General features: G+C 46.6%; 1 protein-coding gene across 2 annotated transcripts in view; it reads right to left on the bottom strand.

Annotated features, from left to right (window-relative positions):
- Positions 1-18,026: 18,026 nt before the first annotated feature.
- The window catches only part of INTS10 (integrator complex subunit 10), a 216,223-nt gene continuing 206,329 nt past the window's right edge, over positions 18,027-27,920 (bottom strand). For both annotated transcript variants that reach the window (XM_086959984.1, XM_086959985.1), the window contains one exon: positions 18,027-18,417. In XM_086959984.1, the coding sequence (XP_086816110.1) occupies positions 18,261-18,417 (157 nt within the window). In that variant the 3' untranslated portion in view covers positions 18,027-18,260. The remainder of the gene's footprint in view (positions 18,418-27,920) is intronic.

The raw sequence follows: 27,920 nt of genomic DNA, 5'->3' as shown, positions 1-27,920 counted from the left end.
GAAAACGAAAAAACTAGAAAAAAGGAAAAGGGGACTCCACGTTACTGTACCCGCCCCACGGCGATAATGGCGATCAACAATACTTATTATTATTATTATTTGGAGTCTTATATAGCGCGTGGTTACCCTCAGGCATCCTAGCGCTCAATCCAGACAGCAAACATTCTTAGGGGCGGGGCGGCTAAGTCAGGATAAGCAGAACCTGAAAGTACCATATTATATAGGAATACCCAATCCTCCCCCCCAGGCACTCACCCCGCGGGAATCACGCACAGTCATGGAGACCCAAGAAAAGGACACAAAAGAGCCATAGAAACAAGTAACTATCTAATAGACCCCAATCCACCCGCCCCACCCTGCACCCCTGCAGAAGGCTATGGCCTACCCCTCCCAGCAGCGTGCCTGTCGCCCTAAACATGAACCCGAAATATAGAATGAGATAATATAGGGAAAGGGAAGAAAACAGATAAAAAGGGAAAAAGGAAAGCCAGGGGGGAGGATACCATGTAACAAGGCGCACGGCCCCCACCCCCGCCCATACAAACAATTAGTGCAGCCCAAAACAAAACTGGCATGTTTTTCAGGTAGCCATACATAGTAAGGATTCGACAAATCATCTCAATTTGGGGCAGTCAATAACTCCGTGCACCGAACAGCAGTCCTCCGGATTAAAAACCGGGCTCACCCCAGTCCTTTCTTTGCTATCGCCACGATGTATGTCGAAGTAGCGGGCATAAAACAAAGTGGAGAGAAAAGGCCGTGGAGCAGCCGCTGAACGGCCAATGGAAGCAACCCATGGGATCTCCTCCGCTGACGGTAATGCAAAAGCTGTTTACGGCAGTCATGTACATCAGTGTCAATGATCACCAGCAAATCTTCCCGCATGTGAACCAAGACATCGCTACCCCCACCAAAATGCGGGAAACAAACAGCAACCACCTCGGGCCCATCCGCATCTCTGAGGGACGGCCCCGGAGCAATGGCGGTCACCACATTATTATTATTATTATTATTATTATTATTATTATATTCTTATATAGCGCCAGAATCGACCCCCGAAGGGGTATCTCCGCGCTTGCCTTGGGAACCCGTCCTGGTTTTTCCCTGTGAGATAGCCCCTACAGGGCATCCCCAAGGTGAAAGCCAGGCATCCCACCGCGGGGGGGCCGTTGTGGAGATTAAGCAAGCTTAGTGCCCAGAGTTGCAGAGTGTGAACCCATGATTAGGTCAGGCACCGAAGCGAGAATTATCGAGTCCATGGACATTTGAGCTCAAGACCCTGCCGCGTCGGGAATTGAACCCTGGTCCCGGGTCTGACCTCTGCTTCAGGGTCTGCCTGCTCTAACCAGTGAGCCACACTTCTCCATTGTCATTCTACATTGTCTTGCACCCAAGAATCCCGGGCCAAGGTCACTTGCCAAATCTTCAGCGCTCGTAGGACGTCGCCAATCGTGGGTTCACGCTCCCCAGTGCAGGCCCCAGCACAGTACAGAGGTACAGCATCGAAATCCCGGGGCGTTCCACAGCATACAGAATCAGCCGCCATTTTGCAATTACAGCGCCGTCTTTTCGGAACCAACTCCTGGGGCGGGCTCACAAGCAGGGCCCCCTCAGGATCCCCTTCAAGCATCCAAACAGCAACCTCGATGCAGAAATGAGGGCCACCAAAAGAGGGGGACCCGCCGGCGCCACCGCTCCGCTGGAGCCACTCTCCGCCACCGAGTATATAGTTAAAAAAGAAATGAATCCTCTAAGTGCAAAGGCAAGAATACAAACAGCAAGAAAAAGAAGAGAGTGGACAGTCACAACTCCTAATACCCAGAGGCGACCTCAGCAGGATTCGCCCCACCCACATGACAGTACCAGACTGCACGCAGCTCTGCAATGGCAGACCTCAGACACACCTTACAAGGCTGCTTCTGTGGGTGGCACAACCAGCGCTGCAGGCCCCCCGGCAGCATTTGGATTACGCGCCCTGACACACTCAGTGCACTAGACTAGGATCTGACCAGTCAAACAAATTAGCCAAACATGGAACCACTAATCCATGTATTAATTTACGGACTTTAGCCCTTTAGAAGCCAAGTTAAATATGTCAAAGCTCCACCTGTAAGGGAAAATAACCTGTTTCTATAGGACCTTGAATATTAACTGCCAAGACACCTTCATCTTCGAGAGCCTGGGAGAAGTTGATAGACCCCTAGAGGATGATGAGTGGACCTTTCCACTCAGGGCCGCATGTCCCTCTGCAACTTCAAGTCAAATATTTTAAATACAGTTGAACTCTCTACGCGCAGCAGATTTGACTCCAGCGAAGCGATTGCATTTTTGAGGAGGTCGCTTTCCAGAACTCCTTAATGTCGGGACCGGTGGGAAACTTTCATCAAACAAGTTGGGCCTGTGTCTATATTAGGGCCCTTTGGAAGGAGGGATCCTGTACATTCCAGGCAGCCCTGAAACATCCAATTGAATTGCATCCAAACATTGCATTATTACATCTTCTTGAGGATAAGGGCTGTGCCTAATACTGCAAACAAGAGATCTTGTGCAGAATCGAAAGCGTGAACCCCCCAGTATAGTGAAGCAGAAAAGGGGTATGGACAGGTGTCATGAACAAGGGTTTTCCCCAAAACATTGCCAGATCTGGGAGGGATACTGCACAGAGGAGGGATGCTATGACAACCCATTTCACTGGCAATGAGGGGCCAGTTTGAAGTATGTGCTTCAGAAGGGATCATGTTGGTTGAGTCCAGAGAGATGTAAATTAACATCAGCAACACTGAATCGTCTTGTTGTTTTGAGCACCTGTACACCTGCTTGTTTACCTCACGACTCTTCCATACCGTTTGCCCAGTTGCCACAAGACATGAGGAGTATCTTGGAGGCAAAGGTGCTTGTGTTTTGTTTCCTGCAGAAAGTGCTGCTTTGCTTTAAATCTCTGGGTGTTGGAAGCCAGTCAAGGAGTTACTCAACAACTGAGCTGGATGGGAGTTCCAGTGCTTGTTGAATCTGCAATGACAGGGTCATAGGCTTGGCTGAGGTTCTGTTTGCTCTGCTGTCCATCAGTCCTTGTCTTGGGTGATTGATGGCTGTCATGAAGGATATATCATGTTTCACGTTACAGGTAATCTGTGACTGAAGATATCCTGCAGGGTGACCCAAACTCCTCCAGTGCCTGCATACGTGTATATGTTGATAGTAGCCATCTGGACATTGCTGGTTGCTTGGGGTCAAAGGCAGCGGGGCCCTGCTTGGGTGTATCTTCAATGGAGACTATGACAAAGCAGTGGTCCATAGGGTGATACTCCCCAGATTGGTTTCTGGTAGTAATCATTACTTGTAACTCTCTTTCCTCAGGCCAATGCTGTCCACATTGCCTTCCAGCCCTCTTTCCACCTTGTTTGAACATTGCTTTTATGGTCAACAGAGGTCAGTTCAGGAGGGGTATTCTTATGTCTAAGGCGTCCATGCAGGGCGGGAGTGTGTTTAAGGAAGTCTGGTGTGGTATCAGTGCAGATTGGCTGCATCAAGGATGCCGGCACAATGCAATGGAGCAAGGACTGTGACGGGGGAGAGTTGGAGACGCGGGGCCATCTGGCGCCTCGATGCAGACATTGTCGCAGTTAAAGGGTTAACAGCAGTAGTCCCTTGAGGTCAGATCAAACCTCTAAATGGATTTGTTTATGTCTTATGTCATTGCTGTTGTTCTGCTCAGCTATTCTCAAAGGGCCACTTCAGGAGCTCAAATCTTGCATGATAAAAATGCGACCTTCACACTGTGGCCCCTGCTAACTGCTTAAAGAGATACCACCTTCGCTGTTGTATCAGAGCAAGTGACTGTCCACTGATGTGAGTAACAGGCTGAGTAAGACCTGCTGCTGGACATATTTTGGACATATTTGTTGATGTTGCTTTGATTTTAACCAAAATGAAAATAGTCCTTTGAATATGATTCTGCCTTCATCTGAATCCATTAGATTCATAGTTTGATTTCTTACATAATCCCTGGCCTGCTTATTTTCAGCACACCTTGCAAGTTGGCAATAGGGGTTTCTTCTTTAATTAACATTGCATTTGTGGACAGGGGTGTTAGTTACACTGTTGTACCAGCCAGAGAAACCCACAGTTATGTTAAGAATTGAACAGTATTTCAAGGATTTCACACCTTCATGTTTAGGGATCCAGTGGGACGTTAGAGTGGAGCGTGGACCTGAGACCACAGTTATTCATGCCGTGAGGATCCGCTTGGACGCGGGGATATCCGCTGTCCTCGTCCTACTTACCTCTTAGCAGCCTTTTATGTGGTGCATCATGGAATCTTGATGGGAAGACGGCACCACCTTGGAATTCTTTGCAGGCTCTGGCTGGGCCTGGGGTCTCTTTGAAACCATCTATTTGCCACCTTGAGATCAAAGGCCATCAGTGCCGTATGCGATCATTTAACCAGCCGTGAAATTCCTTGAGGGCCGTAGTTGATCCTTCCCAGATGCACCACACGTTGTCAATGTACCTTAGCCACTGTTTGATGTGTACACTGTATGGATTGTTATTGTACACATATTTCTCCTCATACTGGGCCATGGCCCATGATCGCAGTCCGGACATCAAGTTCAGTCTGACATACGATTGCAAATATTTATCATTTCTGGATGTCGAGATGAAATATACACCTGAAGGATTGATGTCCTCTCTCTACCTCAAGAAGACCGACAAAAACAATGCATTGCACTTCTGCAGCTGCCACCCCAGAAACCTCAAAAATAACCTCCCCTATAGCAAAATAATTCCTACGGGTGAGACGTAATTGTTCGAAGTTAGAAGATTTAGAGACTCACGGTCAAGCGCTGGTTCAGAAATTACAATAGAGAGGGTATCCACACAAACTCCTTAAACACTCTATGAAAAGAGCGAGATGGACTCCAAGAGAGCATCTACTTCAGAAGAATCAAAAACTGCCCACAGAACAAATTGTGTGTGTCTCCACGTTTGGACCGCACACACACCCAGTTCAAAAAATCATTAAAAATCACTGGCACCTAGTAGAAGACGCAATTCCTAGCACTGGACTACCCCTGTTTGCCCTTAAAAAAAAACGGAGTATAGGACAACAGATTACTTCCACACGTCCGTCAACAAAAAAAAAGATACTCAAAGAACGTAGTTTGGCCTTGGCCCAGTGAAGGGTCATCATAAATGTGGTACTTGCTCTGTCTGCAGTCTAACTATAGAAGGCTCGCTGTTCTCTGATGGTAAAAAATGTTGGCGACACGAGGAATTCACCAACTGTAAGTCTAAGTATGCAAGTTATGCCATCTTGTGTCCTTGTCAAAAAATGTATGTCAGCAAAACCACACAGGAGGTGTGCCAGCGCATTATACAACATCGATCAAGGATAAAAAACAAAGTCTTGTCTGCCCCGTTGGTCTCCCAATTTGTACAAATGAATCACACTGCGAATGATTTTAAATGGACAATTTTGGCAATTATAAAAACTTCCGCAAGAGGAGGTGGGGACCCGGACCTGCGATTGTCCCAAAAAGAAGCCTATTTGATAATGAAATTTGACACAGCCATGACAGAATTGAATGAACTTTCCGAATTTAGCAATCTGTAAAATGATTCTGTGCACTTGCTACATCCTTTGGATATGCTGAAGTTCATATGACTATAAAAAAGTCGAGGTCACCCCAATTTTCCATCTATAATGTTTCTGTTGTCCACAAGAATCATTGCAGAACCCAATTCTTGAAACTACAAATACCATAGTCCTTGTAAATCTGATTTCCTGCTAAAATACGAACTGTCTCTTTAAATATGCGGAACCACGCATGTGCGGTAACACGAGACGTGCGCCAACAAAGCAAATGAGGAGATGAATGTCCGTAACCAGGAGACGAGTTTGCCACGCTAAAGTACGTCGGAAATGCAAGAAGTTTCAATATTCAGCTCACGCTTGGTGATAATACAATTCTCAAATAGTAATCAGTGTCGCTTGCAACTCTGCAGTCTAGAACTCAATTGAGGCACCGCGACGCGAGTATAAGGCAACCCTGCCGAACTCAACAAACAATAGAGCCCATTGAAGTTCGATGCACTCAGAGGTAGGAGGGGAACCGCTTGGGTCTCAAGTAACTGATTAGAACAAACGCTGAACAAACCCCCGTTTCTCAGTGCAGGACCACGCCGGAAAATGTGAAATACTGTATTGCAGCGCATGAAATGCGGAAGAGCGACTAATCCAACTACTGACTGCACCAACCTGAGCACGAGGTAGGAAGTTATTCATATTGGGGCCATAACAGAGAAGTTTACAGCTTAATGGAACTAGATTCATTGACCACCTATCCCCTCCATGTTTACCCGCAGAGTTTCCCTGTATGCCCGCGAAGTAGACACAGCAGTGTGTGGATAAAGAAAAAGACTACAGGTACAATGAGGTGTCTAAGGCGGGATCAGAGAGATAATTAGTACAATACTAAGGTCCCGAATCACTGACACCAACTCTCTTATTGTTTTGTTTCACAGGGAAGGCCACTTCCAGTCCACGTCCTGAGGAGAACCCTTAAGTAGTTGCGTGGTTCGAAAAGCGTTGACCCTGTGCAGGAGCAAGAAAGAAAGGGCGTTATAGGGAATGAAATATAGGATGCAATCTTCCCCCCTATATCCGACCCTGTGTAAAGAATAGCTTCCAGCACAGTAAACAAGCAGGGCCTTGCAATTGATTCATTGTCCGCTTGTTTCTATGTATATATATCACATAAGGACTGGGGCCCCATAATGAAGTAATTGGAGGCATTCCACTTTTGTTTATGGTGTCTATATGAATGTATCACATTCATTATGTATATTATGTCTTTTCTCTGAATGTTTATGTATTAATGGTGTAAATTTGTGAAAGCCGTGTTTTGCTTTGCACATATTGAAACGTTTTTATAAAAAACGTATACAAAAAAAGTAAACATGATGAAATGAAAAAAGTTTGCCCACTTAGGATTATTTGGCTATGTGTGGTGCTAGACTATTAAAAGAAACTATCTGGCCATTTTTCTTGTTTAATAAATTTCTAGAATGAGAGCATCGTGGTCGCTATTGTGTTGGGGACTAATTTTAAAATCTATCACCATGTGCCAAGACTTAAAGTATAGCATAATATAATCAATAATTGAGGTGTGTCCCAGCAGTGTTGTAAGTGTGTTTCCCCGGACTATCGGATATGGTGCATCCATTTACATGCTCTCAATGTGTCAAGGTGCCAAGGAATATCCACAGGAGCCGACGATGGACCCAATGCCCCTCCGCCTCAACCACCACTCGAAAATAAAATCAAAGTGATGTCTAAAGCAGGGGGGAAAGGGGAAGTGAAAGAGAAAAAAGAGAGACAGCCTCTGTTCGGAAGCGTCGCAGCTTCTTTGGCAGCAGTCTTTGGGGATACGGCAGTGTGCACCTAGAAAAAAGGCATAATATAACAAACAACCTTGTTCACATCATACCTAAAATGTGTCATGCTTTGGCTAATGTTTCTTACCCCTTAGGACCTAGGCTATAGCTTCTCTCTTATGGTAAGTATGTTCTTATAACAGATCCTGCAACAAACACAATAACAGTCAATAACTCTGTAACTCTAGTGTTGCTCCCTCAACCTCATTTGGTTTCACTCATTACCTGGTGCTGTTATAAGTAGGCCTTGAATTGCTTCAACTGGAACTTCAGATGCTGTGAATTCGATGTCGCACAAATGAAATGGACCCTAACTATGAGTAAACTAACTGATAACAAATAGTCTGTAGAGACGGGTTATGCTTCCAGCATAACAAAGTAAATATTGTTTTTCACAGTTCAATGTTCAGGTAATTCCTACCACTGAACGACGACAAACACCTTCCGAGTTTCTTCACTCGAAAACGACTTTCTACCTTCGGACAATGTGAATCCCACGTTGCGCATGCGTAATTCTTTCTTGAAATCTTTTGTAGTCTTCTAAAACGTGAAACAGCTTCGAGTTCCAATCGTGAAGAAAGAAACACCTCTTCACTCGGGAACGGTTACAGTTAAAGTGCTCAGTTCACCTGTGGAACGCGCATCTTGTTAGCTCTGCCGCTGTCGTGCCCTGAGACGCTAGAATGGCAACCTGACCTCAGCTGTGGCCCTTCTGCTCCGCCATTTAACGCCCTGGGTTTCCTCAACACGGACAAGCATTGTTTTAGAATTAAGGAAGATACTATGTGTCTCCTTCTCCACCGCGGGTATCTAGCCTTCTGTTTGAAATGGGGTTGTGCCTTAACTCTTGTGCTAACATTGTAAGTTGTAGCAACAGCAGTCGTGACACAATGAGACATTTAGTGTTAAGGTGCATATCTGAAGTACTAGCGGAGTCCAGGACCTCACGGGGGAATATTAGGCTCTGGAATGGACCAATATTGGTCCTCCTCACCACTGTGCCTGAGGCCAGACCGTTTAGGGGCTCAAATTGGCAGTTAAATTCGCCGCTAATGATTACCCCACAGTTTGAAGGGATAGTTGGAAGAAGTGTGTTTAGTTGGTCGAGGGTGATGGAGTCTTTACCACGGGGTGTTGGTTGCGAATATAGGTTTATTAAAAAAATACTTGACCTTGTCTGAAAAGTTAAGAGGACACAAAGAATGTCTGGTGAGGAACTGTCTATTTGTTTTTCATCACAACCCAGATGAACTCTAACCCAAGTGGACAGCCCCCCTGACTGTCTACCTCTCCCTGCATGGGTCGCTGGGATACTAAAAACCGCGTAGCCCGATCTAATTGGTTCGTCCCTAGCCAATGTTTCTTGGAACATGCAGATCTTGTGATGTTCAATTTAGAGTCCCCAGTCCGAGCTTTCCAATTTTGAAGCAAGTCCCGCTATGTTCCATGAAAGTAATTTTACACTTGGGGGTGTTAGATTTGGGGGTCTCTAGTTGGCACAGGTAGGTACTTGTGACCAATAGGGACCCTCTCCTCTAGTCAGGACAAGGGGATTACACTCCTAAAATAACCCCTGCTCACCCTCTAGGTTGCGTGGCGCGAGCAGTCAAGGCTTATTTCAGAGGCCATGTAAGTTAAGCAGTTGTGACCACATACGGTAATCCAGTGACAACACTACAAATGGACACCACAGGTTTTATATAAAAAATAAGTAGACTTTATATAGAGTTTCCACAAGACCATAAACGAAATAAATACACACTATGATGACTTTAAGATGGTAGATTTAAGCTTAGTTCAGTTCAATTCTTAGATGCAACACTCTGCGTCAATGTACCTTAAGTTGCGTTGCGCTTCCATGACAAGCAATGTCGCAGCGATAGGAAATGCGGCAAAGTACAGAAACAAAGAAATAAAGATGTGAAGATCTTCCAGATGCGGCACGCGTCTCGGGATGCGAGAAGTTCTCGGTTCGATGCGTGGACTGCAGCGGTGACACCCTTACGATGCGACGGCAACAGCTCCAATGGCGACATAGACGTACCCTATGCACACACACAATATTTTTGTACACGTAGGTGGTAGTACATAAAATTCATAGAAATGCAAACATGCAGAGAAACAGTTATTATTGACAAAAAAATGGAAAAGAAGAGTGTGACAAGGGATGATCCTTTGGTCCATTACCAGGAACACGACGACCCGGTAACAGCTCCTCTGAGTACAAGAAGAAACTAACAAAGACATACCACGAGAGTATAGAGCTACCTCTGATCCTCCGTCTTTATTCAGCGCTTCATTAGACCCTAAGAATCTCTTAGATATTTATTACAGTCCCTAGGCATAGCTAAGAAGCGCACTTCACTTCAAGTCCACTTCCTCTCATCCATATTGGAAATTTAAGACGGTATTGGGCCCCACCGGGTCGGAAGTATCACCGGCAAAGCGACCTTTGGCTCAAACACAGCTACCTAGAGCCCTGAAGATTCGCGTGAGCGATGAAACACGTTTCGGCTGGCTGTTGTTAAGCCTTGAAAATTAAAAAAGGACCAAAGGATCATCCCTTGTCACACTTCTTTTCCATTTTTTGTCAATAATAACTGTTTGTCTGCATGTTTGGGTACATCTATGTGGCAATTGTGAGGTTTTGCCAGCTTGTTGACACAACCATTGAGTGGTTACATGGTTTTCCGCTCACCCAGTTGCAACACAAATACTTGTATATTGGTGCTTCCATACAGGCAGTGCGCCCATTGCTAGATAGACATCTAAAAACCATTCTCTCCTTCTCTTAGCTCCAGTGGCGACGCTCTTCTCCACGATGCGTGAAGCTTCCGCTCAATGCAACAACTACAGCGGTGACATCCAAGATGCGACGGCAGCAGCTCCGATGGTGGCGTGCTTCTCGGGGATGCGAGGTGCTCTTGGTCGATGCGGTGTAATGCGACAGTTCCAGCGGCGACACCCTCCTTCGGAGTTGCGACAGCAGGAGCAGCGACACGCTCCGACCTCATTGCGAGATTCTTCTCCTGATGCGGTGCAGTGCGACAGCTCCAGCGGCGACACCCTCCTTCATCGGCTTTGCAACGGCAGCAGCAGCGACGGCGACACACTACCTTTTCGTTGCGGCACACCAGTGGCGGCTGGTCCATTGGGGGCGTTGGGGCATTGCCCCCCCGCCCGCACCCGCAGCTCCCTCGGCGTACTCTGAACTGAAGTAAACTCTCAGTTTACTTAAGTTCAAAACGCCGAGGGAAAATGCCTGTCAGCCAGAATGATGCAGGTCCGCCCACCCCCTTCAGAGTCTGAAGGGGGTGAGCGGTCCTGTGTCATGTTGACTGACAGGCATAAGGCATTGTCTGGGGCAGGCAGCAGCACACAGGTGCGCATGAGTGGGGACGGAGGCACATTTTTCAGCCTTGCCCACGCATGTGCACTTGTGCCTGCGCATGCCCATTAGAAGAGCGAAACCTCGCTCTCCTAAAGGGCAGGCGGGCAGAAAGCAACCATGCCCTGTGTGCGCCAGGATTGGCTGAGGACGGAGGGCGGGGTTTCCGCTCCAGTGAAGGCGCCAAGATCCCAGGAATCGGCGCTGACGGACGGCGGTCAGGTAAATTAAAATTACCCTTTTTAATTCTCTGCTGTGAAGAAATGCAGCCGGCTTTTCCAAATAACCCAGAGCTACATAAGTGAGGTAGCAAGGCAGTCGACAGGCCCAGGTTAAGGAAGGGGTGCGTTCAGTCAGTATTGCCCTGGCCCCCTGCATAGAGTGAACAGTTAACCACTTTGAGTAACGGACCGATTTGGAAACCAGCAGCGGCGTTGGGAAAAATATTTAAATCAGCCCTGGATCTTTCCTTTCCTCAAACTATCTTTCTCTTTCCCTCAATCCATGCATTCTCCTTTTCCCATCCTGAACTCTCGCCATTCTCCCTCCATCTCTCTTTCTCGCAGTGGCAGTCACTGACCGGAGGACAGTGGCAGGATTGTTGGCAGAACCAGATTAGCTGCACTAAAATACACTTCACACGCACTGAGGAGAGGGAACACGCGTTCATTTCCGCTCTCCCGCGCTACCCGAAGAAGTACCCCTCCAGGCCCCACATTTGACTGCTGTGCTGTACATTTAATTTTCAAGCATGCTGGCACCTTTTATAGAGGTGGGGGGTTAGGGGCTAGAGCTGGGGACTTGGGGGAGAGGATGTGGCCTAACGGCCAAAGCTGCCGACCCCATGGAGCTGGGGAACCATGTTCGAGCCTCGGTGTTTGCTCCTTTGACGCTGGGCACATCACTTAATTTCCCCGTGCCAACTTAAAAAAATAATTCATGTGTCCTTATGTAACGTGACTGATGTAAGCGCTTCAATACCGTCGAGTCGAGTTCGCGCTACTATAAAACCGCAAAAACCCAAACACTGCAGAACCAGGCTCGAATCCTCGTCAGTATCAGCATGAAGACATTTGAAATGAACAAGGTAACATGGAGGCTCGCTTGTTAATCTGCATAGTGCTACTGTGCTAACAATACGATCCAAGCGCAGCGCATCACGGAAGCCCCAGGAAGTAGTAAGGAGAAACGAAGAAACACCTGCAGGGTGCATATGAACAGCAGCAAAGCATTTAATTTACAGTCAATGCCTTGATGGATACTATTTAATGACTCTCTCATTCACTCATAGGGCTCTTGGTGTCCGGTTATCCATCCCCAATAACCAGCTATTGTGCCTTATAAATGTTTTGTTTCGTGACTTTCATGCTTATTTTGGTACTGCCTACATCTAACATACATATTTATCAAGAGAATTTATCAGTGAATTGTGTTTCAGTCTGGAAAGATATTTATTATTAAGGTGGTGTGATTCCTCCCCCAAAATGAATATTGAAGATTCCCACACTTCTGCAAACACGTTTTTTTTTTGTTACATTTCATTTGTGAGGCATGTATACCCCTGCAAACTGCACAGTTTGGCACTAAGAGATATACTGACCAGAGCCGGGACGAGTTATGTCACGATACAGAAGTCATTAATTTACTCTTATTGTTAGAGGGAGACACTTATTGCTAGGCGACCTCCAGAAAACACATGAAGTGAAAAAGCGAAAGCCAGAATTAAATTGTTCTACCTCCTTCTGGCACTGTTGGCACACTGTAAATGGCAGTAATTTTATGCACTGAGACTGAGCTCTTTGTGGTGGTTTATGGGGTTAATTTAATTTCAGCGATCGAGGAGTAGCACAGAGTGGGGTACCCTCGGTGGCTTAGTTTATTATTGAAGGGCCTCAACAGGAGTGAGAGTTTGCGGTTACATTTAGCTGATAATGGTTTTCATGTTTGCTGTATGTTGAACGTGTTGTGTGCTAAATTTTACCGGGTAAGAGTTGTGCTGAATAGCTGTGTGTTGAATTATATCAGCATTCAGGTGCTTTACATTACATGCTACGGGTGCATTATTTCGTACTTTCAGTGTCCCGAATGTGCTAAGAAATGAATTCCAATTAAGGTTATCAAATGTTTGTGTCCCAGAATGTCTTATGCTGATTGGATTGCTGGGTGGTTACCTGCTGTAGAACGTGTTGATGTCAGATGGGTTGCATGACGCCCAGATTTTTAATGGATTATGGGGCATCACACTGTGATAGCCTGAAGCTGAATGGGTTCAAATCTCCCAATCAATTCGAATGCCGTGTTTAGAAGGGGCTGTTTTGTATGATAACATTTTGAACATGTATGTCGAGTTTAGTAATCCCAGTTGTTCTTTTATTATTGGTATGTTCATCTGTGGTCTTTTTCCTAGTTTGGACAGGACTCGTCGTGTGTCTTGCACCCACTATCTTCCTGTTGTTGTACAACAACTTACACACAGAGATGACTAATCCAAATAGCCAGTAAGGAGTTATCAATCCCCCAGAGCAGCATCTAGGCTTGACTACACTCAACAGATTATCTGCTCGGCGCGTGCTCCCTGGCACTGCCTGCTTTTACACACCATCTCATGCCCATCAGGTTGCAATGTGAAATCAGCACCATCAAAAGTTACCCTTCGAACTGCACTGGCGCCAAGAGGTCACGGGGTTGGCACCCTACCCTGTACAGACCACCTCCTGACAACAAGAGCAACTGTGATTCTCAAACACAGAATGCAACACAGCTGCAAAGTGCCCCTTTGAAGAAAGCAATGCACAAGGTGCCTATCGGAACAAAGGCATGGTGTTATATCCTAGTGTGCCATGGGCTCTGGGTTCAAGCACGTTCAACATGTGAACCACATACACAACTGCTCTCCATGCCACACATCATATCCCAAGCCTGTAGACTCCAAGTCATGCTCTGACAGGCAGCCTCGGAGTTTTATCCCAACAAGCAAAGTGAGTCTGGCTCCATGTAGAGCATGAATGCTGTTCTACGAGCCTCGTGCCATCACGAGTTCGAATCTTCCGTGCGCAGCATCGTGCATCTTTATTCTAATTCCCCGGTCCCTGGGGCCATGGAGGTTGTACGGGCTCACTGGCTATGCTCACTTGCCGCCATGCGGGCCGGCAATAATTAGCCGCCTCACCACTTTCAAATGTCACCAGCCGCCAGTATGGCACACTTCTCTGCGATGCAGTGTACTGCGACAGTTCCAGGGGCGACACCCTCCTTCAAAGTTGCGACAGCAAGCACAGCGACGGCAACACACTTCTTCTCGTTGAGTCGCGCTTCCAGCTTCTTGTAACACGCAGTTCCTCAGAAGGCCCAAAATAGCATCAGGCACTTCCAAAAGAACTCTGGGGAGCTGGGGTGTGAAGTCTGTTTTCCGTGAGACTTCAGCAGGAGGCAAGCTCTTTTCCAAGCCCTTGGAGATCCTTCACAAGTTGAAAGCAAAGTACACAAAGCTCCTTTTGCCTTCCCTTGGCAGTAAGGCAACCACTGCAGGCCAATCCCCCAAGCAGCACTTCAGCTTGGGAATAGTCTCTCCTCAGTTTCTTCAGGTTCCTCTCCTCAGTGAAGGTTTCTTCTTGTAGTCCAAAGTGATCTAATTTCTTGGGATCAGGGTCCCAATATTTAAACCCCAAAATACTTTGCTCTCTGAGGGGAGAGGGGCCTTTGCCCAGTCCAAACTAGTTCTGAAGCACTGTTTACCAGACTTATCCTTTCCTTTCACAGTACAGGGCATGCACATCAGACGCCTCACAGGAGGTGGAGCCAGCATTGTGGAAGGCAAGTACAGTCCTGGAGCACTTTGTTTACAGGACTTCTTCTCTTCTTTCAGTGTGCAGGGCAGAGACATCAGCCGCTCTCCAGGGGGTGGAGCCCGCATTGTGGAAGGCAGGCACAGCCCTATTCAAGGTTCAGGTGAACTCCTTCCTCCCATCTAGATGCAGATCTCTCTATTCACCACTGGGTGACTCAGCCTGTCTCCTGGAATTCATCAGCCCTGTCACTCACAAAACCAGATATAGGAATACACAACCTAGCAGAGGCAGGTTTGAATGGTTAGACAAGCAAGTACCTACTTTCTAAAAGTGGTATTTGCAATCACAGAATATTAAAATAAACTGTACTAAAAGATGTATTTTACTATTCTGAGTTCAGGCATACTAAACTCGAATTTCTACCATGTTCTCTGAGACAGTTAGGATTATAAAAGTAATAACTCTAACAGCCCATTCTGGCCTATGGAGAACAGGTAGCCTTGCAATAGTGAAAAACGAAAATGGCTGTAATTCACTATTAGGACATGCCACACACATCAGGGCTTGTCCTACCTTTTACTTACAATGCACCCTGCCCTTGGGCTTCCTATAGGGGTGACTGATATGAAGAAAAGGGAAGGTTTACGGACTGGGAAGTGGGTGCACTTGCCCAGTCAGCATGACAGTACCAGACTGCACGCAGGCTCTGCAATGGCAGATCTTAGACACATTTTACAAGGCTGCATCTGTGGGTGGCACAACTAGTGCTGCAGGCCCACCAGTAGTATTTGGATTACATGCCCTGGCACACTCAGTGCACTAGACTAGGGTCTGACAAGTAAACCAAATAGCCAAACATGGAATCACTAATCCATACATCAATTTACAGTAGGGAGCACTTGCACTGTGACACTGAATAGCAGTGGCACAGTGCCCAAAGCAGCGAACACCAGCAAAAACATACATGAGGCAACAGCAAAAATGGAAGGGAGACCCATAACAATGGTGCCAGGTCTTACATGTGTCCCCTCTAGTTGAAAAAGTGGGGAGAACTACCCTAACTCCTGGGAGTTCTCTTCACTAAGGCGTGAAAATCTGGACAGACCATCAGCATTGGCGTGATCTGTACCAGGGCGGTGTTCCACCATGAAGTCCATACCCTATAGGGAAATAGACCACCTCAATCAATCAATCAATCAATGACACTTATAAAGCGCGCTACATACCCGTAGGGTCTCAAGGCGCAGGTCGGGAGGGAGGGAGGGAGTTCCAGGTCTTGGCGGCCAGGTAGGAGAAGGACCTTCCTCCTGTAGTCGCTCGTCGGATGCGGGGGACGGCGGCGAGGGCGTGGTTGGCTGATCGGAGGTGGCGTTTGGGAGCGTAGAAGTTGAGTCGGCTGTTGAGGTAGCTCGGGCCTTGGTCGTATAGGGCTTTGTGTGCGTGGGTGAGGAGGCGGAAGGTGATTCTTTTGTTGACGGGGAGCCAGTGAAGGTCTCTCAGATGTCCGGAGATGTGGCTGATTCGTGGGATGTCGAGGATGAGTCTGGCTGAGGCGTTCTGGATCCGCTGGAGTCTCTTCTGGAGCTTGGCGGTGGTGCCGGCGTAGAGGGCGTTGCCGTAGTCCAGTCGGCTGGTGACGAGGGCCTGGGTGACGGTCTTCCTGGTCTCGGTGGGGATCCACCAGAAGATCTTCCGTAGCATGCGTAGGATGTTGAAGCACGCCGCGGAGACGTTGTTGACTTGCCTGGTCATGGAGAGGGAGGAGTCCAGGATGAAGCCCAGGTTGCGTGCGTGGTCTGTCGGTTTGGGTGCGGTGCCCAGGGCGGGAGGCCACCAGGAGTCGTCCCAGGCGGAGGGCGAGGAGCCCAGGATGAGGACCTCCGTCTTGTCCGAGTTCAGTTTCAGGCGGCTGGTCGTCATCCACTCGGCCACCTCTTTCATCCCTTCGTGCAGGTTGGCTCTGGCGGCGGCGGGGTCGTTGGTCAGGGAGAGGATCAGCTGGGTGTCGTCGGCGTAGGAGATTATGCTGAGGTTGTGTTTGCGTACGATGGCCGCGAGGGGGCTCATGTAGACGTTGAAGAGGGTGGGGCTCAGAGATGATCCTTGAGGGACGCCGCAGATGACTTCGGAGGCCTCTGACTTGAACGGTGGTAGGCGGACTCTCTGTGTTCTTCCGTCGAGGAAGGAGATGATCCATTCCAGCGCCTTGTCCTGGATTCCGATGTTGCTGAGGCGCCGTACTAGGGTGCGGTGGCAGACCGTGTCGAATGCCGCGGAGAGGTCTAGGAGGATGAGGGCCAACCTCAACAGCTTTGGATTTTCACCCTTCATCTGCATCAACCATCTGAGGGGCCTGTTGATCTAGGCCCTCCTCATCTACCTGCTTTCAGGGCCTCAGAAGTTTTCTGACAGGTGTCAGTCCAGATCACCTTCTTGGAAGTCAGTTCTGTCAAGGGTGCAACAATGTTGCCATACCCCTTGACAAACCTCCTGTAATACCCTGTGAGTCCTAGGAAGGCTCTCACCTCTGTTTCGGTTTTGGGTGGCTCCCAAGCCAGGGTGGTTTCAATTTTGGGTTGTAGGGGCGCCACCTGGCCGCTCCCAACTTGGTGTCCCAAGTACACCACGGAACCCTGCCCGATCTGGCACTTACTCGCCTTGATCCGGAGGCCTGCTTTCCGCAGCACCAACAACACTTCCCAGAGGTGGCGCAGAATTTCCTCCCAACTGGCACTGAACACTGCGATGTCATCCAGGTAGGCGGCACTGAACTCATCCAGTCCAACCACTACCTGGTTGACCAACCTCTTAAAGGTGGCAGGGGCATTCTTCGTCCCAAATGGCATGGCCCGGAACAGGAAATGCCCATCTGGTGTGGAAAATGCTGACCTCTCCTTTACCCCATCAGTCAAGGCGATCTGCCAGTGCCCAGACGTTGAGTCAAACGTGCTGAGGTACCATGCAGCCCCTAGCCGATCGATGAGCTCATCAGCTCTGGGAATGGGGTGCGCGTCAGTCTTGGTGACTGAATTGAGTTCTCTGTAAGTGAATCTTATTTCAGTAGAGAAAATAAATGTAATGAGTCAGGCTTCAACAAATGGTGGAACTCCACTGACTTAGGGTAAATCTTATTTAGCAACATATCTGCAGCTCTTGGCATCAGCTAAATCTGAAGTGACTCCACGACAAAAGTCTGAAGCCCCAATCAACTCACTTCGATCCCTCTAGATTCAGCAATCTGTAAGAAAACTTAATCACTGCCTTCATGAATCGAGATGCAAACTCATTTACCCTTTTTTTGGGGGGGGCGGGGGGGGGGGGAGTTCCAACATCCTGATGAGTGAGCAGAACACAGACAATCATACCCAAACAGTCCAAAAACTGTAGGAGAATAATTCACAACACTGAAAATATTCCATTTGATTTTTATTGAAAAATTAACCATAACTTGACATTTACAAGTACTTACTGACAGATAACACCTTTTAATTCAGATAGACACACACATACTCCAGGAGAACATGGCCTCTTTAACAATACCACCACACATGCTCCGTCAGGTGAAAGTTTGGGATAGCTAATCGTCACTCATGCCCTTTTATAGTAGAAACAACGTCTGAAACAGCGGACTGCCTGCTCCGTTAGGGTCAGACCAAAGACTGGAGCAGCAGGATCTTTTCGTTGATGCAGAAGCGGTGCAGCACGGTCATGAGGTTCTCGCCGCAGCGCGACACCTGCCGCTCCATGGCCAGGCGGAAGTCCTCCTTCACCCCCTTGGTGATACCGCGTGTGACTGTGTGATGCCTGCAGTAAAGAGTAGCAAATGATGAGCGGAAATACAAGAACATACATGCCTTTCTTTTACTACTAACGTCTTTGATCTTTAATAACCATAAATCCATGGAAAGACACCCTGGGGCTCATGCCAGGCTCTCCTAGAAGAGCTTCATGTACGTGTAATGCTCAAACAACAACGAAAAGAGAACACTTTACAATGAACATGAAGGATGTAAGATGAGCCTCAACCAAGAAAACATGTTAACAATTGTTAAACCTCTAATGCAGCGATGTGATGATGCTTCAAGATGACGCAAGCGGTGTTTATCACTAACTACATGAAGGGTTTGAGCGTGATACACCCAACATTCTACCACAAAAGTGAAAATTGGGAAAATAAAATACACACACATTTATTCCAGTTATCACTAGCCTGAGTTGAAGGGAGGGTTTTTTATGTGAGGTCCCCAGGTTGCGGCGCTCACATGTGCTGGCTGTGCATCCTCATCTTTGATATTCACAGTTAAAATTGCTTTGCACAGCAACAAGGCCAGTGGCCTGCTGAAGAGAAGGCTGCGGCATTGATGATGTATCGCTAAATTAAAAAAACACATCCTGGCTACCTTGTCGCCATGTTGTCATCCTTCAGATGTTTTTTGCATTTTATTTTGACCTCAGCAGAGGTTTATGGACAATGCATAGGACAGTGTAAAACTGACTGACCGGTAGTTCCCATGTTTGTAATTTATCCCTTTGATCACGAGTCACGTTTAAAGCAAGCGTCAAATGATATTTGTGTGAAATGGCAAAGCAAAGGGCCTGTGTTTTAAAGTTTTGAATCAGATAATCAGATATATTGAGAGATCAGTTAAACCGTTCATCACAATGTATTGATCTTCATGAGACAAGCTCTTGCCCAAACACACTCACAAGATGCAGATGTGCGACGCAGACTCCTCGATTACAGATCTTCTTAACAGTGGTAATTGGATAAGAGTCAGGATTTTTAGTGGCACGATAGTTAAAGGTGGACATGCTAATAAAGCATCTCAATTTATTTGCATCTTAGGAAGAGCATGTTACTTATCTGTGCTTTGCATGGAAAATCTAGCTATTTGCAGTTTTTTATGATCTTCATTTTTCTCAGCTGAAAAAAGGAACTCCAAGAACTTCAGAGCTATGGAGCCATGACCTGCTACCTATGACAACCAGAGGTGGCAGTACCTAGGTCTATCATCACGTGAGAGATCCGCAGCAGTCGAGCGGGCAGAACTGCAGGTTATCCTCACCTCAAGATTCAGTACTCACAGAAGTGGCAGTACCATAGGTCTACTGTTGCCTGATAGAGCTCGATACTCATAGTGGCAGACGCTTCCTCAGAGGTGGCAGTAACATAGGTCTACTGTTGCCTGATAGAGCTCGGTACTCATAGTGACAGACGTTTCCTCAGAGGTGGCAGTACCATTGGTCTATCCCTGCCTCATAAAGCTCGGTACTTGCAGAGGTAGAAGTATCTTATGTCTATCATCACCTCAAAGCGCTCAGTACTCGCAGACGTAGCAGTGCGGTAGGTCTATAGTCTCCTCAGAGATCAGTAGTCACATAAGAGGATGTACTGTAGGTCTTTAGTCTCCGTGGCTGTACCACAGGTCTGCTGTCGACCGATGGAGCTCAATACTCGTAGCAGCAGAAGTACTGTAGTTCTATAAGTCAAAACCATAGTTCTATAGATTCCTCAAGGGTGGCAGTACCATTGGTCTATCTTTGCCTCATAGCACTCAGTACTTCCAGTACTGAGCTCACTGAACCTAGAGGCGACTCTTCCATATCAATCAAGATCTCCAGCCCTAGAGCCAACTACTCGTCCTACTGTTCTTGAGCAGTACCAGCAACTGCTGAAGCTGGTCCGGAGGTTACTTCATCTGTGAAAGCGAGACCGTCTCCCCTGGTTCACACCAGGTTTGCAGTTACCAGATAAGTCGAGTGCAAATTAAGGACACCTAGCAATTCGGATCTCAAACCAGATTACCAAATTCATCTGCCCACAGGGAATTATACTCGAACCACATCCTAGCGGGCACTTGCAAACAGAAATAATGTTTTTTTAAGTTGAGAATGAACAATAGCACGTTTCTAATTCGCCTTCTTCTATCAGTCCTTCTCAAACATATGCAATGATCTGAACACATTCTACATCGAGAGGATCAGCCAGATTGGAGTTAGTATTCTGTCAAAGTCCTCTCTTTTTATCAGAACCCCCGCATTCCCACAGGCGTTCCAGATTCAGATCGATCTACTTTCTATAAAAACTCTATGGGTGAATTAAAAATGTAAAATAAGCGCATCAATGGATGCAAATGCAGTTCCCGTTGAGCTCTTCTGCCGCTGAAGATGCTACACGAAAGCCCCCTCTATCTGAGCTGATTAGAAAGATTCTTGATCTGCGTATCCGCTTCAGAACATAAACAAAGAGTAATAAAACCGCTCCTAAACGAGAACCTGAACTCATTTCCAGTTGTAGATGCGTTACCTTGCTTCGAGGAATCGGCACATGTAAGGAAATGTATGCGGATAAACAATCTGCCACCTGTTTAGAACACCACATAATTCTAGCTGATGCATGAGTTGGGTTTTTCCCTTAGAGAAGCGAGGCTTCAGCCATGATTGAAGCTACAGACACCTCGCGGCAGCAGATGCATACGCTGCCAGGGACCTCACTTTGCTTGGCCACACCGCAGCAGCAGACACTGCCGACCACAACATCTAAACTGGGAACCTGCCTGGAAAGGATTCTCTCTGTTGTGGAAAATAGAACTTAAAAAGTATCTCTTGACCGTTGTTTGTCCCCTTCAGCTACTATCAGTAAAGACATACATCCCTCAGGGATTCATCCGGTCAGCCTGCCTAAGACACTTGTACAACCTCTCTTCACCTTCGGTAGACATTTTTGTGTCCATTTCGATGCGTGTGCAGATGATACCCAGACGGCTTGTTGTCCAAATAAAAAACATTCTAATCCAACTATGGGAGACTTAGAAAAGGTCACCTCCGCTCTGCCACTCAGTATCTCCCCTTTCGCAGAGATCTGAAAACGTTCCTCTTCAGCCAGGCCTTCCCCACATAAACTCCCTCAAATATCCCCTTCATCTCTCCCTGGTCTTTTCCCCCTCAGTTGCTGATCCCCCTAGCGCCAAGAAACCGCAAGGTGTACGCTGCGCTCTAGAAGTATTTTAAATTAGAAATTAGAATTTGTGGATGATACCAACTAGTTGGCAATTAAGCTCAACAAGACAGAAGTCCTAGTCACAGGTGGCAATCATTCCCCTGGTCACAACTCTGGACATAGACTTCTGGACCTTTTCCAGCAACAATTAATACAGTAAAAAGTTTGGCAGACTAGTTTGACTCCAAACTGAAGATCGGAACCCAAGACTCTGCGCTCACCTCTTCCTGCACCTTCTATAGACGACTTCTACAGATGACTGGAATTATGTGCTCCACGAAGATATGAAACCCACGCCCACCAGGTGCGGTAAGAAAGAAGATGAAAAGATCTCCACTCTGTGAGTAAAATTTTAACAGCAATGGATAAAAGCAAACCTAAGAGCTCCATATCCGTAATATCAAGAGGTAAAGGGGTAACCATAACCCAAAGACCCAGCAAAATCATACTTCAAAAGAGAGAACTATAGGTGAATTAAAGATTAGTGATGAATGGTTTTGTATCGGGCCCCAAAAGGAGTTTAATAGTGTACATTCAAGAACATATGTTGATGGGTGCCTGGTACTAAATTGCAATTCCAACAAAGATCGCTATCTCGTAACATCATCTTGTGCAAGCGAGCAGGAGTCCAGTGTAAGATTCACTGTGAAGAATTTAGATTGGATCAGTGAAGGAGCAATTTTGTTACGAACTGATCATTTCCCAATCAGTTGCCAGGTATCCTGTGAAATAGATTTAAAAATATGGTCTTGAAAATGGTGAGACCATTTAACACAAGTAATTGTGGATTGTGTAGGCAGTGGAGCCGATAAAAATGCATACATTTTAGAAGCGGTATGGCCCGAGTGTACCCACATAGAAAGAAGTGAGACAATAACCAGATCTGTGGGAAGGGTTATCTTAGAAAGTTCGACTTTTAGCTTAAAAAAAGAATAAAAATCCATGTTACTAAGATTATATTTGTTGGCTAGTAAAGAAAAAGGAAGAGGATCATATTGGTCTTTCACCAGACTGATACCCATGGCGGCCCACGAGAGAGCTGTGCTAGGATGTCAGTAAGAAGTTTAGGATTAAACCATAAAGATGACCATCTTGATTTATGAACAGGTTTTGAAACTTTCTTATCATATATTTCAAGGCACTAACCGTATGAGATATAATTTGCTGAGAGTATACTAAAGTAAGTTTTGAGGGCTGTGAGCAAAGAAAGATTGTAAAAGGGAGCGCAGAATTCTCGTTCAATATGAATCCAAGGAGGTGTAGGTTTGGATTCTGGTAAGAACCAAAATTGCTCCCTGAGCCGCCAAAATATAAATCTGATATAGGTTCAATCTGGGAGGTTACAGCCTCCCAATATCGAAGGGTTCCTACGATATTTGGAAGCAATTCTGGCTCTCTTATCATTCGACCGGAATCTGAAAGTGATTACATCGATCTCGAGGAAGAACGCTTTATAGGTCGCATAGAAGATAAAACATTAAGGATCGGGGTGATCATCATTTGAAGAGTTTGGACCCTACCCCACCAAGAAATATATTTAGGAGACCACGAGAACAAAAGATCCCTGACTTTATTTATTACGTGGGATTCATTATAAGTAGAAGTATCTGAAGGATCTTTCCAGAACCAGATGCCCAGATATTTAACGCGAGCAGATTGCCATTAAAACCTGAATCACCCCGGTGAGAAGGAAAACGCAAAGGATTTAGAGGGAACATTTCTGTTTTCTCTTTGTTAAGAGCATATCAAGAAACGACAGAAAAATCTATAAGATTAGAAATAGAAGGAATCGCTGATTCAATATCTTCCGAAACATAAGTACATCGGCGGCGTAAGCAGCCCTTTTAAGTATATGCGTTCCAAATTGAAACCCCTTAATCTCCGGGTTCAGATTATGCAAACAAAGAAGTGGATCAATCATAGGAGAGAAAGAAGGGGTGAAAGTGGACACCCTTGTCTAGTACCTTGGCAGAGATTAAAAAAAGAGGACGCTGTGCCATTAATCCTAATATTAGCTTTAGGTTGTGCATATAGAGCCATAACCATATTAATCAAAGAATTACCATGGTTATGAGATTCTAACACAGATTGATAAAAAAAGGCCAAAAAACTTTGTTGAATGCCTGATTAGTGTCAAGGGCAATTGCCGGCAATGAGGAAAGTTTGGCTTTTTATAAAATGTGACAGAACGTACAAAAGTTGTGCCTAGCACGCCTACCCTTGACAAAACCTGGTTGGGAATCATGGATGAGATTAGGAATGTGACATTCTAGACGATTTGCTAAAATGTTTGCAAACATTTTTGGTTCCATATTTAATAAGAAATTGGGACGGAAGGGCTTTGGATTAGAATGATCCTTACCTTCTTTTGATACGATTACAATAGCAGCCTTTGCAGTCGTACCCGAAACCCTGACAGAAAGAACATAATTGTCAAATATTTTTAAGATATTTAATTATTGAAGAAGTAAACGTTTTATAAAAGGCAATAGGAAACTCGTCTGGTCCTGGAGCTTTCCCCCGATCGAGGAGTCTTAATAGACTGAATAATCTCGTCAGTGTCGATTGGCTTACCCGACTCGACATGTACCTATATATGTGTTTTGCTTTGTATAAACATATAGAATAATTATGGTTTTTTAAATAAATAAACTTTTAAGTACAACACTTGAAAAGCAGGGTTTATCTAATGCATATTTAATCTACGCATACTTAACTACTTAATGCATCTATACACCTTCCATGTACTTGGACCTATAGATGTATTACTTTTCTCTTAAAAAGCATACAATGCAAAAACCCTATGTCTCGCCCTATACCTCTCTCAATATATCCTCTACCTCAACCCTGAGTCATCTCAAACCTCTTTCTACTACTCTTTCCCATGCACTACCCTATTTCTCACCCTATACCTCTATCAATACATCCTCTACATCCACTCTCTCATTCTTCCCAAAACCCGAACCACTACTAAGATCCCCAAAATAACCTTTTCTAGACTCTTCCCTACGCTACCCCTCTTTGCATCATCGGACACCTCTATACTATACCAATCCCCCTAAACAAGCCTTTCTAAACTCTTCCCTCGTACTACATAAATGCAAACTTTTTTTCCCTCTTCTATCCCTCTGCTATCCTTCTCAATCCAAATAACTGACTAACCTATCCACCACTCAAATGACTTTCATATTTCACTCTACTAATTCAACACTAATTCTTTATTGGTTCCGGAGTGGCGTGCTACTCGCCGAAAAAGCGATTGGACGCCTCGTCAGGGGTACTAAGCGATATATAAATGCAATTACAATACGAGACAATATGTGCAAACCCAAACCTCGTATCACCCTTCTCCCTCAAGAAGCAGGACAGATACGATTTCTGCACTCATACGCCGACGTCGGGCAAAAACAAAACTCTTGTGCAGTACTTCCTATCCTTCACCATCCCATGGCTGAATTACTTTCTTCAGCTCTGCACTTTCCTAGAGCTAAGCTGCGTTTAAGAAACCTTCACTGGCTTTCCATATGTGCAAGAGTGCACGTCAAAGTTTTATACAGGATGTTCGAATACTCCCTCTTCTCTGAATTCTCGAATTTTTAGATATGATCCCACATGTTTAGTCTGCTCCTCTCACCGTCTTCTCAAGGTCCCCCACCAACAAAAATCTTATTTTGGAAAAGGATTCACCCTGCGCAATGACGTGATGGCAATCAGGAAGGCGGTCTTCAAGTTTAAGAACTGTAGTTCGCCCTCTGCAGTGGATCAAATGGTGAACTCATAAGTTGCGTCAATACCCGGTTGAGGTTCCACATTGGCATCAGTGTTGACCTGGGTGGAGCTGTAATTTGTGTTCCCCCTAGAAACCTCTTAATTAGTGCTGCTGTGAAGAGGCTTCTCTCCAAGTGCCTCCCTGTGTGGGCTACTACTGTCGCCAAGTGTATGTGCAGTGAGGCATATGCAGTACGTTATCTAGCAGGTACGTGAGATATCTGATCACTGTGGTCTCCCCTATTCTGACGTGAAACATTCTCTTTTCTGTGCACCACAGAACATACCGCTGCCATGTTGCTGTGTAGCACCTCCATGGGCTTGTCCTTCTAGCCTCGTTGTGGATGTCAATGGATGGTTTAGGTAGCTTCAAGTGTGTAAACTATCTCCTCAGGAGACAGGCCGCTAGGCTCAGGCTGCGTGCCTGTTGGATCCTCCCTGGATGGACAGGAGGTCGTGAGTTTATGGTACCTTTTTCTTTTTTACATTTTCTTGCACCATTTCCACCAGGTCCAAGGACCAGGCTTGTGTTGCCCATTCTGGTGCGACGAGGATCGACGTCATCTGAGACCTCTTGCACTTGCTGATCACTCGAGGTCTGAGGGGAATTGGTGGAAAGGGGTATGCAAATTCCCTTCACCAGTATATAGACAGAGAATTCCCCTAGGATCGGCGGTGTGGGTGCCTGGATGTGAAGTTTGGAAATTTTCATTGTCTGGGGTACCACACAGGTGAGAAATATCTTGCAGCAGTAGCTATTTCAGTTCTCATTCTTGTGAGATGGATTCTGGTCTGCTTTGTCTGTCTGCGTCTCCGTTGTCTACGCCTGGGAGGCTTATCGCTATTGGGTTATTTCTCTCTGGAAGGCCCATTTCCTAGATCTCTAGGGCCAGTTTGGACAAAAATGCGACCATGTTCCACTCTGCTTGTTTAGGTAGAGAATTGTGGTTGTGTTGTCCATCTGGATAAGCACGGTCCTTACCTTTACCCCTGTCTGGAAGGCCTTTAGGGCCAGAAAGACCATCTTTAGTTACAGGATATTTATGTGCTGGATAGATTCCTCCGCCTTCCATAGCCCTCTGACTTTTAGTTTCCCCATGTGCGCGCTTCATACCGTGTGGGACGCATCTTTACTGATTGCCACTTTTGAAGCTGGCGGTGTGAACAGTCTGCTCACGGTTATGTTGGCCTCATTCCACATGTCACCCTCCTCCTGCATTCTTACAGCCACTAGACATTCCCCAACTCCCCGTTGCCCGTGTGCACTGGCTCTGGATCCATTCTCGACGTGGTCTTGCATGTGGGATGAGTGGAATCCATCAGGCCATCGTTTACCCCACAGCTCTCACTGTCAGAGACTGACCCCTGCAGTAGAGCACGCATGCTCTGTCTTTGGTTTGATCCTCGAGGGTGGGGAAGGCTCTCGCCTTCAATGTGTTGATTCTTTATCCTAGGAAAATCTTTTTTGAACTTCTCCTTGTGGAGGAAGCGGTTGACGTTTCTGAGGTCTAAAATAGGACACAGGCCTTTGTCCTTTTGGAGTACCAAGAAGTAGTGGGAGCAACAACCACGACCTACTTCTGGCACAGGGATGCGTTCGATGGCACCCTTTGCCAAGAGACTCACAACTTCCTGACGGAAAAGGGCCAGGTGATCCTCCGACATGCGATGGAGTGTAGGTGGCATGTGGGGAGGGATAGTCTTGAATGGAAGGGAGTAGCCCCTTCGGACTATTTGCAAAACTCACCTGTCGGACGTGATGATGCACCAGTGGGTGAGGAGATGGAGGATCTTGCCGCCCACTGGCAGGTGGTGGCTCTGAAAGGTTGGACTAGAAAGGCTTGAAGGCTGCTGCAGAGGGGGCATTGGGGGACTGGCCCGCCTGCTGGGCCCAGACCCCCAGCACTGGGTCCCACTGCCGCGCAGAGGTTGAGTAACTTGCACAGGCCTGTGGCCCTGGGTGGAACGTGGTGAGGCACCCCTTCCGCAGCTATGAAAGGGGCGAAAGGCAGACTGCATAGGACAAGAGGTGGCAGCGAGCCCCGAGGATATGGCCGTAGCCCTAGAGTCCTTGAAGCGCTCAAGCGTATTGTCCGCCTTGTAGCCGAACAGGCGACGGCCATCAAGCCAGTGGATCTCAGCCAGGCGTAGCGCCTCAGTGTTACGGATGTAGAAATAGTTCTACCCAGAGAGTCGGTGGTATCCAGCCCATAGTGGATGGTGAACTTTGCTGCGTCTCTACCCTCTGCAACCACACAGGAGTGTATGGCCTGGGCCTCCTCCGGGCACTGTGGCATCACTTGCGCGACCGTGTCCCACACAGAGTGGGTGTAACAGTCCAAGAGACATCCAGTGTTCACCAACCACAGTGGTAAGCTGGTGGATGAAAACATCTTCTCAAGATAACCTCTCTTCCCAAGATGTTCCAGCTTCTTTGATTCCTTATCTTGGGGAGCAGTAGGAAACACACATTTAGAGGTAGAAGCTTGTACTACCAAGCTCTCAGGGGTAGGGTTTTGGGAGAGGAAAAGTGGGTCGC

Source organism: Lissotriton vulgaris, chromosome 3_1 (genome assembly GCF_964263255.1).
Source record: "Lissotriton vulgaris chromosome 3_1, aLisVul1.2, whole genome shotgun sequence".
NCBI classification, from domain to species: domain Eukaryota; kingdom Metazoa; phylum Chordata; class Amphibia; order Caudata; family Salamandridae; genus Lissotriton; species Lissotriton vulgaris.
The sequence above is the reverse complement of the archived record's forward strand: the minus strand, read 5'-3'. Positions and strand labels throughout refer to the sequence as shown.